A 16,691-nucleotide genomic window follows, 5' to 3' on the forward strand; every position below is an offset into this window, starting at 1 on the left:
AGGGGCAGAAGAACCAGACAAACCAAAACTACTGAGATTCATATTACCATATAAAATAATTTTTACACACTCACTGATGTCAGCGTTTGTCATTTCTACAAAGGGAATAAACATTTCCAATGGATACACTGGCAGGCATGACACATTCAGTATGTATGTACTTTATACTTCATGACACATAATACCAGTAGTATATTTCATTTCACATCTCAGGATGGCACACACAGTCCCTACATGCTGAATGATTTACGGTATGAACAAGGTGCAATGGAGCTTCCAACACAGCAAACCCCTGGGTCCATTGGGTCCATGGTCTACTGTGGAGAGAGCTCGTCCATGGCTAAGCACGGCTACATTACCATGCTTTGACCGCATGGTCTGTGTGTATTACAGTACTTTGAAATGGTTGAATGCATGCTCTTTTGATAGTGTGTGAAAAAAACAGTGCTATCTCTTCACAGTGGGAGATTTCATCTCACAAGGCCATCTCTTTAAGAGAGAAGTCAGTTCACTAAACTTTCCCCACAGAAGCATACTTGGTACTCACCATGTTCATGTGTAAACTTAGAGAGCCAGAGCACTGCCCTACCCTCTATAAGAACTCCTGCTAAGAGATAGATGGACATTATGGGACTGGACTTACTGAATGAACAGAAAAGCTCCTACAAATGTGTGCATGACAAGAATGAAGGGTGGCAGTGTTTTATTCACATGGTCTTGCTTTGATGAATGGAAAATAATGAGATAATGATTAAGTATGTTTTTATGCATGTGATCATCATCATGGACCACCTTGCTAGCAGGCGGTTGGGTTTACCTCAGGTAGTGATGGACTGGGGTGCAGACATAACTCCTACAAACACAAAAAGGGGAGAAGGAACTTCAAATGGACAGAAACAGGTTCCCGACAAAAACACAGAGGGGAATAATAAGCTTCAGAAAAAGAAATATACAAAAACTCAAAAGGAAAATGTTGCTGAGAGGAAGCAGGGAAATAATTGGGGACAGGAGACAAACAGGTTTTCATAGCATTTGTTTCAATGTTTCACTACTACGCATCGTGGGACTGATGCTTCTCAGAGAACTGCTGTTATTCAAGTAACCTAAACCAATTTTTCACAGCTTTACTTTTGATATCTCACTACATGTAACTAAAGAAACAGTGTGTATCCATTTACCTATTTACAGTGTAAATGTACTGGTGTCTGTATGTACCTGAAATCTGCACTCCAGAGCATCCATCTACCCAATCTGTTCCTCTCAGTTGTTTGAGCTACAGAGCTTTTTACCTGTGTAAATGTGATTTCTCCAAATGAAATCACAACAATGTGCCCAAATGCTTTATAATAAGAGAGCGGTAATGTGTGATCTGATCTAAGACTTGGGTGGTTAACCCTCTCTTGCTTGAAGGCAACAAAGTCGTGCACATTACAGAAATTATAGCAGTCTCTTAGTAGTCTTAAAGTCATTTAATAATCCATTTTGGATGTAGTGTGGTAAAGTGTAAAGTATCTGGTGCTCTCATTATTGTTACTACCTCTTCTTCATGGTTATTAAGTTAGTAAAGCTTCTTTGAGTGTTTTTCTTGCATGACGGTGAAGAAGGCTGGTAACTCAACAACTGCTGTATTTAACTATGAAGTCACTCAGCATCTATCTTTGCTTCCACTAAGCAGTCGTGGTCTTCATCTGCATAAGACAAGCCCAAAGCTGACATGACAGTAACAACATGCAATGCATTCTCAGAAACAGTGAAATACCACAATCACTGACACAGACATTCGTGGAAACAATAAAAACAGAACACAGGAATGGAAATATTGAAACGGACGCAACTCTAACAGGAGGTGTGATCACATCAAGTTATTTTGGACAATTTATACAGAAGAATGACATGATGACACCAGAGGAAGACAGGGTTGGACAGCAGAAGAAGAGGAGAGGAGATGATGGGAGGATTAAAAAATTGTAACAGAGAGGTAATAACTCACAGTGAGTTAACGCTGCAGATGGATGAGCTGCTAGAGTGCGCGTTACCTCGACTGCGTGTTAGAAAACTGCACATGCACAGAACAAAAATGGGGGAGAGGGAACATCATATAGGATGAAGTCAGAAAAACAGCCAGACACCATCTTCTCTGTGTCTTTTAGGCTCCCTTCACAATTCAATGCAATGGACAGTCAAAGAAACACAAGACTGAGACTGAACCAGAGAGGAAATGTCACGCAAACGGACCATCAGCGAAACTTTGACTGCTTACAGTTAGTAGATATACCATTCAATGTAAGATATGATAGAGCAAGGTAATACTGACATCTCTGCACAAGCAACATTTCACTTAACAAGTAATGCAGAAATACAATTTCTGGACACAACAATAAAGTCTTGGAGGAAGCTGAAAAATATTTGGCTAAATATTGAGGTCAGTACCAAAAAAACATAGTTGCAGCAGCTAGTAATGTTTGTGTGGTGATATGGCCAATCCTGTCAAATCCATGTATATGGTCAAGATTACTGATTTGATCCGGTGTACTTGGCATGTTCTGATATAAAACTTTTGTATGTAATTACTTTATAGTTTAACTGATGGCAAAATGGCCTGCCGTTTTACTGCGTGTGAGAATGTTTAGATTAGAGTTAATTTAACCACAACTTCAACTTTAAAAAACAGTTGTCTAGTAGCTCTTGCAGTATGTTTGGATTAGGTAAAAACAGACGTTGATGAAGAACTTGCAGGACTTAAAGCTGCATTCATATTTTTCTTTAGCCCCTTATAGGTATCTAAATAAGTCAAAATCACAACACTGACATATTATATTAAAATTGTTATAGCGAACATGTTAGCAGTTTCCTATTGACACATTCAGCAAACAATGTGAGCATTAACATTCATTTTGAAAAGGGTTCGTGTCCATCTAAAGTATACAAATTCAATATTCACTCTCCATTTATAGCCATGGATTGCTCCTTGTGTGTGTTGCAATACTGAAGTACTGAATTATTATGTGCAGAGTTGTTTTGTATTTTGCCATACTATATTTGTTGTTCACATTATTTAGGCTAGAGTTAAAGGTTACTAATCCAAACCAAAAAAATATTTGGGCACTGAATAACAGGGTAGGATGGAAGGATTTACATATAGAAATGTTGTATATGTGCGTCCCGCAGTGTGTGTATTGGCATTACACAGAAATGGTCTTTAGCATGGGCAGTACAACATAGCTATACAACAAAATGCCTGGAATCCTGTCTTCTGTGTGGATATGTGCTGAGTGAGAGAGACAGAACTAACATTAGAAGAGGTTGACTTACGCTGTGATGGAAATATTAGTGGCTGACATGGGGCTGACCTCCTTTACCTCCTTGGCCTTCTGGAGCGCAAGCTTCTTATTAATGGCCTCCTCTTGCTCTTCTTCATCCTGAACAGCATGTGGAAAAAAAAACACACAAACACACACATGCACACATACATACACACATACACACAAACATACATACACACACACATACATACACACATACATGAAGTACATACACACATACATAAACACATACAGACAGACAGACATACGTACATACATAGGATGAAGACCATGAAGACCTTTATCTGTGCAGCAGAGTTGGTTGCCTTCATCCAGCTTGTCAGTAACACCATCAATATGAGCAAGAAGGAGAGTTCAACTGTTGCGTGGACACTTAACAAGCATGTAGACTACCAAAAAGTGAACACGACTGAACTTGTTTCTTTGATCCACCAGTCAATCAGATTCACATATATTCTCCTCAGACCTCATATTTATCCACATGGCAGAGAGAACCACACCTTATTTTGAAACAGGCTTGTATTAGTCAGTGAAACTCAACCCGTCCTGCAAAGATGTGTCACATTAAGTCTTACAGCAACTAAATGAGCATGTTCTCCTCCCTTCCTGGTAGTCTTTTAAGTGAAAGTGAAAGGAACTGAAAATAATCAGCGAATGAAAACATTATTTCTAATAAAGACGACAAACTGATGCAATTGGTGTGGAAATATACATTATCCTGAATTATTGTGAGCTATCATAGTACAGGTAATTCAGAGGTGTTTGCTCAGCCTTTACTAGCAACCAGCCGGTATTTGTTTGTGCTGAGACTTTGTCATTGTTTAAAGAGTACTTTTAGAGATCATTTTATTGACTACTACTCACAATGATTTGTAACTGGACAAGACAAGGCTTCACTGGTGAGTTAAGAACTGCAAATTATCTTACCAGTTCATTATGAGAGTTACTGACACAGCATCACATGAGTCATACAGCATACAGCCCCATCTTCCAAAGTTGACAGTATTGCCAAACCAGTTAGCCATGGTACCCTCATAGCCTATGCTTTTCCACTCTCTTGTGAAAAAGGGGATAAAGGCCACCTGCATGTCTGATTTGATTTGGGTTTTTTGCGAGTGCTTACACACTGAAAGTGAATGCTTAGACAAACGCATCAACACTTTACCTTTTTTAACCATGCCATACACAAAGGCACCAAAAGTATGAACAAAAGTGCTTTGCACTTTGTTTGCAATTCTGAAACACACTTCTTACAAAATACTTCACACTGTTGCTGACATTAGACACACACACCTTCAAGAATGGAATCTCTTGCAATCATCAAACATGTGGATGAGGAGATGTGGCCAGACCCTAACCCCTCCTTCACCCCGTACAATAATACTGTGTTGTTACTGTCATTATTTCTGCTTTGGTGAGTTTACAGTAACATATTGTATTGATTACTCTACTTTAATTCTACTTTTCTTTCTAAAAACTGCAATGGTACATTTTCTTTTTCTGAAGCCTTTGTACTGGAACGAAGAAGGAAATGAAAAACAAAGTACCAATGACAGCAGTGTGTTGTTGCTTTGACAGAAAAATTTAAATGATGCATGTGTGTTTCATTTTGTTGCAAAAAAGCCAATTTGAAAAAGGGTTGTTAGGATTGGATTGCAGAGTCTCATTTTGACAAAGAAGTGAAATATTTCTCTTCAAGTCTTGTGTCCCTTTTGGCTTGTGTGTAGAGTTTTGACCCAATTAGCCAAATTCCACAACAAGTCTGTAAGCAATCGCAAAAGTGGCAAGGTAAAGTACTTTTACTGAAGGATGCGGTGGGTAAGACGGTGTTTCTGGCTCTTTCTCCTCCTGTAATCAGCTATAAAGCCAGAGTGTCTCAAGCTATAAATTAATACTGCACCTTAGTGAGCTCCTGGGCATTTGCGAGGTTATCGACAGCGATGGCCAAGAATACGTTGAGAAGCGTGTCTGGTTATTTGTGGTGTAAGGAGAAGATCAGATTGATAAAGACAGAATCAACTTTTACAATTGCAGCTGTTCTTCAAATCAGTGATACTTCCTTTCAAGGCTGCCAGTCAAGCACAAAGGTGATAGGGATAGCAGGATACAGTTTCCAAAGAGAGTGAGAACGATGAAATAAATGGAGGAGAACATTCCCCTGCGAACGCCCCCCTGTGATTCGATCCCATGGTACATGACTGCATTCCAGTCCTCCCCAGTTAGGATCTGCAGGGGAGACACAGTCTCTGAGTCCAGTTCAGTGGTACAGTACAAGCAGAGCAGGCAAATAGCATGATGGAGTTGACCTTTACCTGGAACACGGTGAGGATCGCTGCTGGGAATGTGTCAAAGTTGGTTGTCGGCGTTTCATCTTCAAAATTAAATCTGCAGGGAGGAATTGCATGTAATCAAGCTTTAAAGTCACAACACAGTCCCAGTCCCTCCTCCACCTTCTGGAAGATGGAGAAGCTCATTGTCTGCAGTACAATATATGTCAATTACTATTCGTCTGAGTCGTCTGTGTGACCTCATGGCTGATCTCTGAGTGTTTATTCTTCTCAAATAGATGAGCTGTGCTATTGCTGACATTTTGTACCTCTATCTACCGGGACCTAATCAGAGTACACACCCCAGATGTAAGGAATGCAGATGGAGGCGGTTGAAATGGTAGCAGTAGTTATCATCTATCTCATCTCATCTCTAAACTCTTGACTGCTTTTGCTCAATTTTCACACCTTTCATGAATACTTTTCAAAATAGGTTGGAGTCTACTTAGAAATTAGCCTGTCAGTGATAACTCTGATACAGTTTGGATTTCTAAAATGTTTTATGCAATTTGAATTAGTTTTTGCCTGCGTATCCACAGGTTTTCTATCTGTATATGATTGGATAGAGGAGAGCATCAGTGTTCCAGGGATACAAAAACATTGGGACAGTCTTAGTTAGTAATGTCAAAAATGTCTAAAATTTTCACTGATTTTCTTGACTGTCTTTTTCTTATCAAATGGATATATTTTTAGATTTTGCTATCCGGGTCTCAATCATGCTTTGGGTGATGTAAACTGGAAGTATCATTTTGCCCAGTTTTTTCAACTTTTCAACTTTTTTTGGCAACTGGCTGTTCCTATTTTCGCTGTAACCATGGATGTGAAGACAAATAGCTGAATATTACGAGACAAGATCTTACTGTACATTAGAGGTGTCATTTTTATTATTATTTCTTATACATAATGATAACAATAATAACTAGCTGAGTAAACAATACTAAAACCAATAAAACAATAATGAAAGTAGTAAGTAAATAAAAATATTAAAATCTTCCAAATATTCATGGGTTCAGTGTATTCGGGCATACAAAAATCTTCTGACAGATTAATAATTTTGCGTAACATAAGGTGCAGAAGGTAATGGACTGTCTGCCATTGCTGAGTACTGCAGCAGCATTGCAGTAGGGGGAAACAGATGTTCAGTGGAGGATGACCTGGGACAGAACATTACCTCTTTTCTCTCACAACAGTGGCGTTCACATCAGAGTTTAAACTTTGAGAATTGTTTTGCAAATTGCGTCAATCGGGTTCAAGGGCTTACTTAAACAAATGGTAGAACTTATGAGCAGCAGCAGGAGAAACAATTTACTCACTGGCCACCAAACAGCTGCATGCCCAGCAGAGCGAAGACCACGATGAAGAGGAAGAGGAGGAACAGCAGGCTGATGATAGACTTCATGGAGTTGAGAAGGGATACGACCAGGTTCCTCAAAGAGTTCCAGTACCTACACACACAGACATGTGAATATACGCAGCAATATTCTGGCATAACCAGTGTCCCACACAGGCAGACAATTGTGATGACTCACTTTGTGACTTTGAAGATCCTGAGCAGCCTCAGAGCCCGCAGGACACTGATCCCAAATGAGGCCCCGGGTTTGATGGCAGCCCAAATCACCTCAAAAATACTGCCAATGATCACCTGCAAACACAGTTTTCATTTCCAAAGGCTCCAAATATAGTACTACTCTGGCCATAATCACAGGCATTTTTTTCTAAAACATTTAAATTACTCTACGCATGCTTACACTCTAAAATCCACTGGGGATTGATTGAACTCCCAGCTCAACAGGACGACTCACCCCAAAGTCAAAACAGTTGAATGATGAGTGGAAGTAGTTCTGGGGTCCGAGGCCATACATTTTCATGGACATCTCTGCCAGAAACAGGCCCAGGAAGACAAACTCTGCTAGGTCTGTGCAGGGACAATAAGGACACACACAGATCAATGGTTTAAGAGAGCCTCCCTGCTCACTTCTACAATTCAATAGAGCACCTACTGGTGCCTGTTCAGCTGTGCCCACAGCAAATAAGACATAGAAAGAGTCTATTGTTTGACAAAATAATGCTGTACACTGCCATGATGGCGTGTGTGAGGTTCATGTGGTGAAATGTACAATAGTACTTGTGTGATATATGTTTGCACATCTGTCTTTGCTGTCCCTATCTAAAGCAGGATACCAACGTGTTTTTATATGCCTGAGCAGATTAGAAAATGAACAGGAATTAGAGAATGCAGGTGCACTCAGTATAGTATGCCGGCAGTTAGGAAATCTAAACGTTTCAACAAGTGAATGGTGAGATGAGGGACTGCATGCGCTTGATCCAGTTGTTTGGAACCTCAAACCTCCAGCACTGCCTTGGTACTGTTAGGGGAACTCATGCCCACCAGAGACTTGGTTTCAAACCAACCCGAGTATCTGTTCTTTTACATTCTGTGGTGTCAGGAATACCTTACCTGTGCATGATCAAACAATAGGTAACCACCACATTTTTAGAAGAAGCTTGCAATTATGACAAATATGAAATTCGTAAGCATGTTGTATGTGTTAAAATGTATATGTGTGAATAGCTTTATTTTTATGATGATGATATAGATATTAACTGTGTTGGTTTGTTGGTAGTCTGATTTTGTGCGTGACTTAAATAAACAAGACACGGTTTTCTGGCATAGTTTGAAGAAAAGCATTCTGAATTTAAATATAATGTAAACACAATAAAATGCTATAACTTAAACAAGCTTATAAATCTTACAAATTCTGTAATCTAATTACATTACAGTCATTTAGCAGACACTCTCATCCAAAGTGACTTAAAATTCAGATTCTATGATACTGTAGGCACAGCTACAAGAGCAATTTTTTGGGGTTAAGTGTCTTGCTCAAGGACACATCGACAGGCAACTAGCGGGATCTAGGATCGAACTACCGACCTTCTGACTGAAGGACTGCCCTGCACTCCACTTAGCCACGGTCTACCCGTCATTCTGCCGTGATATTTTGTTTACAAAACACCTATTTACTGTGTTTTGTATATAATGTGAATTATGCCCTCTGGCAAGCACTAATTAGCTGTCATAGTCTCCTACTACTGTCACACAGTGCCATTCTAAAATTATATGGTTGCAATTACAGTTGGCAGTAATGCTGAAATGTTAGTTATCAGCAGCGGAATGACTCAGCAAAGTGACTTTGTTTACATTAGCCACAAAAAGCTATTGGTCAAACCAGGTCAAGTAAGGCTGTAGTGCAAAACACCCAAGTGTATTGAATTGAGCAATGTTGTGTTTCATTGATTACTAATTTAACTTTTGTATTTAAAATCTCTACCTAAATATAAAGCAGGAACCTCTGTATGTGTGTGTGCGTGTGCGTGTGTGCGTGTGTGAGTGTCCTTCCCATATCTCGAGAGCCGTTCATCTGATCTACTTCACACTTGACAGGTGTATTGCTGTGGACCCAAAGACATGCAGTGTTGAAGCTGGTCAAATTTTGACACGTGACATGTTCAAAATGAATAAATTATGATTAAACCAGCGATATCGCTCCGTGCAGCAGCGGGGGCGGGGCTCCAGGACTGCAGTTCACTTTTGCTGCTGATGCTGAATATACTAACAATACAACTGAACTCTTCTTCACTACCCTGGAGGCAAGGAGCGCTGAGTGTTCCATGACTATGCTGCAAGCCCCCCCCCCCCCCCCAACAAGCAATACGAGCCACACCCTGAAACAGAATGCTATTTATATTATATATATTTATATATTGGGTTATTCACTATGAATAAACTGCTGGAACTCACAGAGTGCAAAGGTGAGCCACTCAGGCTGGTCATAGTGTACTATGGCTACACACAACGTGTTGAGGCCAACCAGACACAGCACGGTCCAGTAGAAGCTCTGGGACTTGACCAGACGGCGGATTGTGAAGCGCATCCTCTTCTCTTTCCTCCTGAAGTAAGACGAGCTCTCGTTCTTGCTCTTCAAGCTGGCCCGGGCAAACGGCGACCCTGGGGGGGCAGTTGGAGCAAAAACATACACGATGCAATAAAGTTACCAAGTCTTAAACTAAGGTGGTCTTACAAGATCAAGAGCGTGGCTGCTTTCAACATGAGGACTAACTGCAGAGCAATGTGCTCGTCAGTTTGAACTTGGCATTCCACTACAGTCCAGCCTGTCTATTATAGCGGTGAGCTCCACTAAAAAAAACTAAATTATGACTGAAATGAAAATATAAAATAACTTTTTCATATTCTCATGAGCTTTATTTGCCGAGTAGCAAAGTGAAGCTTTTTAGATCACAGTGCTCTGTCTTTACCAGGACCCTTTAGCCTAAACTATATTAAACCTTCTGTAACTTAAATTAAGCCCAAATGTCAAGTGGGACTGGATACAAAAGAGAAAGAGAAAAAAAAAAGTTCTATTAGAATTTCATTACTAGCACAGGAAGACTAGTGGGCTCCTCATCTCCTGATCTATTTTCAGACATCTGACTCATACTGACTCACCTGAAGATCCATACAAACTCACTCAATGTTCAAAATATCGTATTACCCATGGTTTCCTTATCAGTTTTATAATCAACATTAAAATGAAGATTCTTATTCATTCTAAGTTAGGTAGGGCTGAGGGGTAAGAAAGAGAGAGAATCGTTGGTATTATTTAGGAAATGCTGGATAATGTGATCTCTTCAGGCCTCTGAAAACATTTCAATAGAACAAGAAGAAATCACTTAGAACTGATGTTGCTTCATGAACACAGTGAAAAGTGTGTTCGGAGAATAAGTGCATCCATGGATGAAGTTGATAGAAAACTCTGAATGTATTGTCTTAAGATATTCTTAATGTTGAGAGAGAGCAGTGGGAGAAGTAAGTCGGAGAAGCAAGTTAACATGGCGTGCTCTAAAAAGAGAAAAGTGGACCTCGAAAACCGAGCTTTTAATAAAGAATGGACGGACTTGTATTTGTTCATTCTTCCTGCTGGTGATACAAAACCACTCTGTCTCATATGTTCAGAGACCGTGGCCATTAAGCGCCAATGTGAAACGCCACTATGAGACCAAACACAAATCTTTCGACCGAGGCAGTTTTTTCCACTATGAACATTATTAAAAACAAATATCGTTCCAGGATATCCAATGAGCACCTTCATATGTGCATGAGACTAGCCCTGACACGATTCCAGCCCAGATTTAAAATCCTGGCAGGACAAGCTACAACTCACTTCTCTCACTAAACAAGAAAAAGAGATGGAGTGGGATGTAAGAGGGAAAGAAAGAGAAAAGGAGGTGTTAAAGCTGTTCAATTGTTAAGAGATTGTTTATTATAAAGTTGACAGATCATTATGATGTTAACAAAAAGAGAAGAAAAAAAGTTAACTCCAGCCACACACTTTAATTTTCATAAATTTTTCTAAAATCAAGCACTTTTTTTTAATAAGATGTAAGTTTTTCAAAAGTTATTTTTTGTGTATTTTATTTTTAGATGGATTTTAGATGTTAAAATATAATTGATGTGTGTGATGTCTTTATTTAAATTTGACAGTTGTTGACTACACAGAGACGTTGTTACTACTACTAGGCTACTATATGGCACTAAATGGCGCAAGTTAGATATTATTATAATGTTCCGGACCTTTGCACGAGGAGATTTTCTCAATCTGGACCTTTTGGAATTTTAATTGAATACCCCTGCAATAGAGCAACACATCCACCGAGCTGCCTGCAGTGTGAACTTCAACAGTGCCAAGACATTTGGAAGGTTGTGTCTCAGGTATCGTCCTCACCAACAGATGAGATGTCAGTGAAGTGGTCCTCGCCTTCCTCTGCATTGATGAGGTCATTCTTACTCTTCTTGGCCCTTTTCAGCACTGTGAGTACAACATAGAAGAAATCAATCACACAAGTCATAAGGCAGCAATTCTGATTCAACTCTTTTTCTTGAAGTTCAATAAGGACTCTTTCTCTCACAATTCCTCTTTTATTCTGCATGTAGCGCATTTGTAATAAATTGTTTCCCACTGTGGCAGTCAAGTTCCATATCTGACCAGTTCACTCGTTATCCATTCATTTATTAGTCCTTCATCAGTCTGTGAGACTCCTTCATTTATCCTACACATATAAAAACGTTTTGTTTATTTAATTGTAACAATATTCATGTTGAATTAATCCTTCTTGTTAGTTTCTAATATGCTAATGTAAAATGAAGCTCCAGTGAGGTAAAGTCTTAAGTCATAAAAGGGAAGATTTTCAAAATAAAGCAAAGGTCTAATGAGTAAGACTGCATCTCTGTATCATCTGATGTAGTTATACTGTATGTATTGTATGGACCATAAAACAACAAGGAACCTGGTGTATATGTATATATGGAGCTTTTTATTCCTATAATTACGGCTGCAACGATCTTTAGATTTTGGACTGATGGGCAAAACAAGACAACTGAATATGTCAACTTAGGCTCTGAGAACTGTAATAGATACAGTATTTGATACTACTGACTTTTTTTGTTTGTTATTAGTTGCAATCATACATATATTGTCCTGGTGCAGCAAATAGAGACATCCAATGCAGCTTACATATGTGTACCACAATCACTGAGGCTTCTGATTAGATGCAATGTGTGCTCAAGAGGAGAATGTGCGCGCACACACACACACACACACACACACACACACACACACACACACACACACACACACACACACACACACTGGGGAATGCCAGCGGAAATGATCTGTATCAGACACATACTGGTAACTCAGTAGAAGCTGCTGAAATATGAAGGCAAATCACTGTCAAAATCCGAGAGCGCAAATGAGATCCACGCGTGCGCACAAATCAAACAGCCGCGCGTATTTTACTTTGACGAGCGCTTTTACATCACTCCGCAAGCGAAATTCTAGTTACAAAATAATTTCACCTCAGGTCAATAGCAGACCTCCTCAAGGCGTCACTCAGAGAGAACGCCTTGAGGTGTTAGGGTTAGCGAAATTCCCTCTCCCGCGAGCGGAATTTCGCTCGCGCGAGAGGGAATTTCGCTCGCGGAGTGATATAAAAGCGCTCGTCAAAGTAAAATACGCGCGAGGCTGTTTGATTTGTGCGTGCGCGTGGATCTCATTTGCGCTCTCGGATTTTTACAGTGATTCGCCTTCATACTGAAAGGTCTAACAGTTACCCATACAGACATGGAGTTTAAACAAATTTAATAATATTTCAAACATTGGAGCTTTTTAATGGTTATACATTCAGAATATATTAGATTATATATAATGTATGGTTATACATTCAGAATATATTAGATTATATATATAATTTATGGTTATACATTCTGAATATATTAGATTATATATAATTTACTGTAGTATCAAATGTGGTTACAATGAACATACAGTATAGGTGCATATTTTAAGAAATACTGTTTAAGTAGAATTTCAAATGTGGATATATCCATATAGTATACTAATAAAATACTAGTGAAGTGCATGAAAAGAAGCCTGGGCTTACAGTTTTTCTTGATTGCTTTGATGCAGCAGTCAACTCAAACTCCACATTTTCAAAACAGTTAACACACAGGCCGAAACAGTGGCACTCATGGTCGAAATGACACATTTTGTTTGCAAAAGGCTCTAACCGTGCCAAAACATTTAAAATATGCAACAAAAGCAAATTTTGCCTTCAAACAACACAACTTGCAAACAAGTGTATGAGCTCTTCCAATCAACCATTACACAGTGGACAACAAAATACAAAATACAGCACGTGCGAATCAGTGCACCATTGCTTGTCATTGTAGCCAATTACTGTACGTAGCTTTCATGCCAGTGCCATTTGTTGTCAAATTTGCCTTCTTGCAAAGAATTGGATCCAGAATCAAAAATGCTTTGATGCAAATTTTATTGATTCCATTGATTCTTTTTTTCAAACTCTGGCTGAAAACTGAAATACTTTAAATATTACACAAAATACATGTAAACCAAAATAAAATCTATTACATTAAAGTATAAGAAATAGCCACTATTGATACTCAGTCTCTTCTGTCTTGACGATGGGGCCACATGGCCTCATCCACATCACATTCAATATCCTCTCTTGCAATGCACCGAGGGAAAAATCTTCTTGCATGCCTTATCCAACCTTGACATTCCTCTGCACCTATTTCTTGGGCAGCAGCAGTCATTGCATTCAGCAAGGGCATCTGCTCATAGGGGCGGTGATCATAAACCTTCCACCTCCAAGCACTGAAGAACTCCTCCATGGGATTCAAAAATGGGGAATATGCTGGAAGGAACCGCATCATCATTCGAGGGTGTACTGCAAACCACTCATTGACAAGGCGAGAGTGGTGGAACGCCACATTGTCCCAGATAATGACGAAGAGTGGCATGCCAGGCCTCAACAGCCCTCTCTCCTCAGGTGGGATCAGCCTGTCATGAAGTGCATTCAGGAATATTATGAGGCGCTCGGTGTTGCATGGGCCAATAGTGGGGATATGGCATAGGACACCATCATTGGAGATGGCAGCACACATGGTTATGTTGGCGCCCCTCTGTCCTGGAACTGTGATAGTGGCCCTGTACCCAATGAGGTTCCTTCCATGTCTCCTCACTTTACAGAGATTGAAGCCGGCTTCATCAACATAAATGAAGACATGATGTGGCCCCTCAGCTTCAAGCTCCATTATTCTCTAAGTAAAAAAAGGCAAAATGACAATGAAAAGTGACTCCAGTTGACTCTAACTGCATGATATGACAAGGCATTACAGTATACTGTAGTAATGTTTCCTTACCTCCACATATTGGCATCTGGCCTCCTTCACAACGGCAGAGTTCCTTTGAAATGGAACTGTATAGAGCTGCTTCATGGCCATATGGTTCCTTCTTAGGATGCGGTCAATGGTGGTCACACTCACGTTGTTGATGTTCCTAAACATGCCCTGATCTGCGATCACTGCTGCCCTGATTTCACGCAGCCTTATGGCATTGTTTGCCACAACCATGTTCACAACAGCTGCCTCCTGCTCAGCACTAAAAGTTCTCCCTCTACCACCAGAGAATGGTAGCCTTTGGATTCTACAAAGAATACATGTAATGGGAGTGAGGAAACAATTACATAAAGTATATCACTGAGGATATTTCTGTATATACTGTACAGCAACATTACCTGTTTTCCTGTCGAAAAATTCTGACAATGGATGCAACAGTGTTTCTGTTTAGCACAGGTTGGACTCTTTGTCCAGCCTCTCTCAGTGAAAGACCATGATTGATAACGTGATCAATAACAGTTGCCCAAATTTTATCAGAAACCTGAGCCCTTCCAACGATACCTCCACCTCGCACTCGGACTCCTCTTCCTCGGACCCCTCTACCTCTTACTCTCACTCTCATCTGCCTTAAACCTCTTCCATCCATGTTGGCAAAGAACAACCCAGACGCTGCACCTTTTAAGGCCTGCAGACTGATTGCTAATTGAAGATTTGTGTGAAGGAGTGTTAAACAGGTGCTTCAATGATTTCATACTGATGTAGGTAGTTTCTAATAGTTAGGAACAGATGGTTTCTTTTTGGTTACCATAGCTAAAACAATGGAGTTTGGACTGCTTGAATGACATCCGTGTTAACTGTTCTGCAAAAGGGTGGGGAAAATGTGTCAATCCAATGAGAAAGGGTTAACACATTTGCAAGAGGTGTCTTGAGCTCTGCTGAGACAGTGACGATGAAAACCGAGTGGATCCCAGTTTCTTTAAGCAGGTCAAAGCAATCAAGAAAAACTGTAAAAGGACTGTGGGTGGCCAAACTACGGTCCATGAGGCAACTGCGGCCTGCTGCCCGTTTTAATAATCTAGAAAGTAGCTTGAACATATTTTGAATAACATTGCACTGTATGTTCAATACACATGGTTGAAACTGACTTTACTGACTTAACGTATTGGCACAGAAGGCAATAGCTTACCATCTTCCCTGTTCTGTTTGTTAAATCTTAATTTCAGATTTACATCTTACATTTACATGTATCTTGTAATATTTGAACTGGGTGCTTAGGCCATGCACTGTATTAGAGTTTGAGTATTGTATTGAATAAATTTAAATCCAATGTTACAGCAGCAAATACAAAATTACCTTTGTGGGAACACCAATAAATGACTATAACGTCAAACTGTTTAGTGGTGTTTTCAGCAGATTTTCTGCTGTGTTAACTGGTTGAATATTTGACTCCTTACATTTTTGTGTATATAGCCCACGATCAAAGAGTTTTGGCCACCCCTGGACGAGCACTGGAGTGACTAGACTAGTGGGAGCTAAATGATTCACAGCAGACATTTTTTCTTGTCAAAGCAGGATAATCGCAGATGGAATTATCAACAATAGTGATGGCTGCGATTCATTTAGGAAGTGCAGTTCCAGGGTTTGAGTATTGTTCATGTGACATGGACACACACATTACTGGGACACGTAAGGCTGCAATGTGTAAGATGTAGCCAAGTTTTAGTTTAAACATTTAAAAAATGAACTGACATCATCCCCAGAATGTGAAGAGGTGACAGTGTTAATTAACGTTACATCAAAGACAGAGATATCTAGTTAAATGAGCATACTAATCAGCTAGCCCCGGCCCGTCCTGTCCTGTAATACCACTTGTACCTGGAGAGGCGATAGTGAGTCACTGTAGCTTCCAGTCTGTCCTCAGTCCAACTTGAGAGGACCAAGAAGCAGAGTTGCATGAGGGCTTGTCAATAATAACGTCCATGGTTTCAAAATCTGCAGTGCATTGTGTTTGTATCCTTCTCCCTGGTTTTTGGCCGTTTATTAAGTCTATTAGAAAGTGTGAGACACAGTGAGCCCACAGTAATACTGCTGCAGTAAGGACACCTCTACTGTCCTGTCTCTAACTGTTTGTCATGATTCATAACATGTTGTTCATCTGCAGTCTTGTAATACTAATGATACTAATAATGATATATATATGTATATCTGTGAGCACTTTGTGGAGACTGGTCTCATCCAGCATCCAGTAGCTATACTGTGCAGTTATTGGTAGATATCACAAAAATC

The 16,691-nt window shown here is 39.9% G+C and overlaps 1 protein-coding gene across 1 annotated transcript in view; it reads right to left on the reverse strand.

The window, feature by feature from the left end:
• Positions 1-16,691, reverse strand: part of cacna1ba (calcium channel, voltage-dependent, N type, alpha 1B subunit, a) — a 191,635-nt gene that overhangs the window by 86,933 nt on the left and 88,011 nt on the right. Inside the window, exons 10-20 of the mRNA XM_068703672.1 lie at positions 11,431-11,514; positions 9,450-9,656; positions 7,453-7,565; positions 7,180-7,292; positions 6,964-7,095; positions 5,636-5,708; positions 5,432-5,549; positions 5,224-5,291; positions 3,313-3,419; positions 1,991-2,056; positions 818-853 (exon numbers count right to left, since the gene is read on the reverse strand). Of these exons, the coding sequence (XP_068559773.1) occupies positions 818-853; positions 1,991-2,056; positions 3,313-3,419; positions 5,224-5,291; positions 5,432-5,549; positions 5,636-5,708; positions 6,964-7,095; positions 7,180-7,292; positions 7,453-7,565; positions 9,450-9,656; positions 11,431-11,514 (1,117 nt within the window). The remainder of the gene's footprint in view (positions 1-817; positions 854-1,990; positions 2,057-3,312; positions 3,420-5,223; positions 5,292-5,431; positions 5,550-5,635; positions 5,709-6,963; positions 7,096-7,179; positions 7,293-7,452; positions 7,566-9,449; positions 9,657-11,430; positions 11,515-16,691) is intronic.

Source organism: Cebidichthys violaceus, unplaced genomic scaffold (assembly GCF_023349555.1).
Source record: "Cebidichthys violaceus isolate CVI_PGR_0920_01 unplaced genomic scaffold, fCebVio1.0.p SCAF_9, whole genome shotgun sequence".
NCBI lineage: Eukaryota > Metazoa > Chordata > Actinopteri > Perciformes > Stichaeidae > Cebidichthys > Cebidichthys violaceus.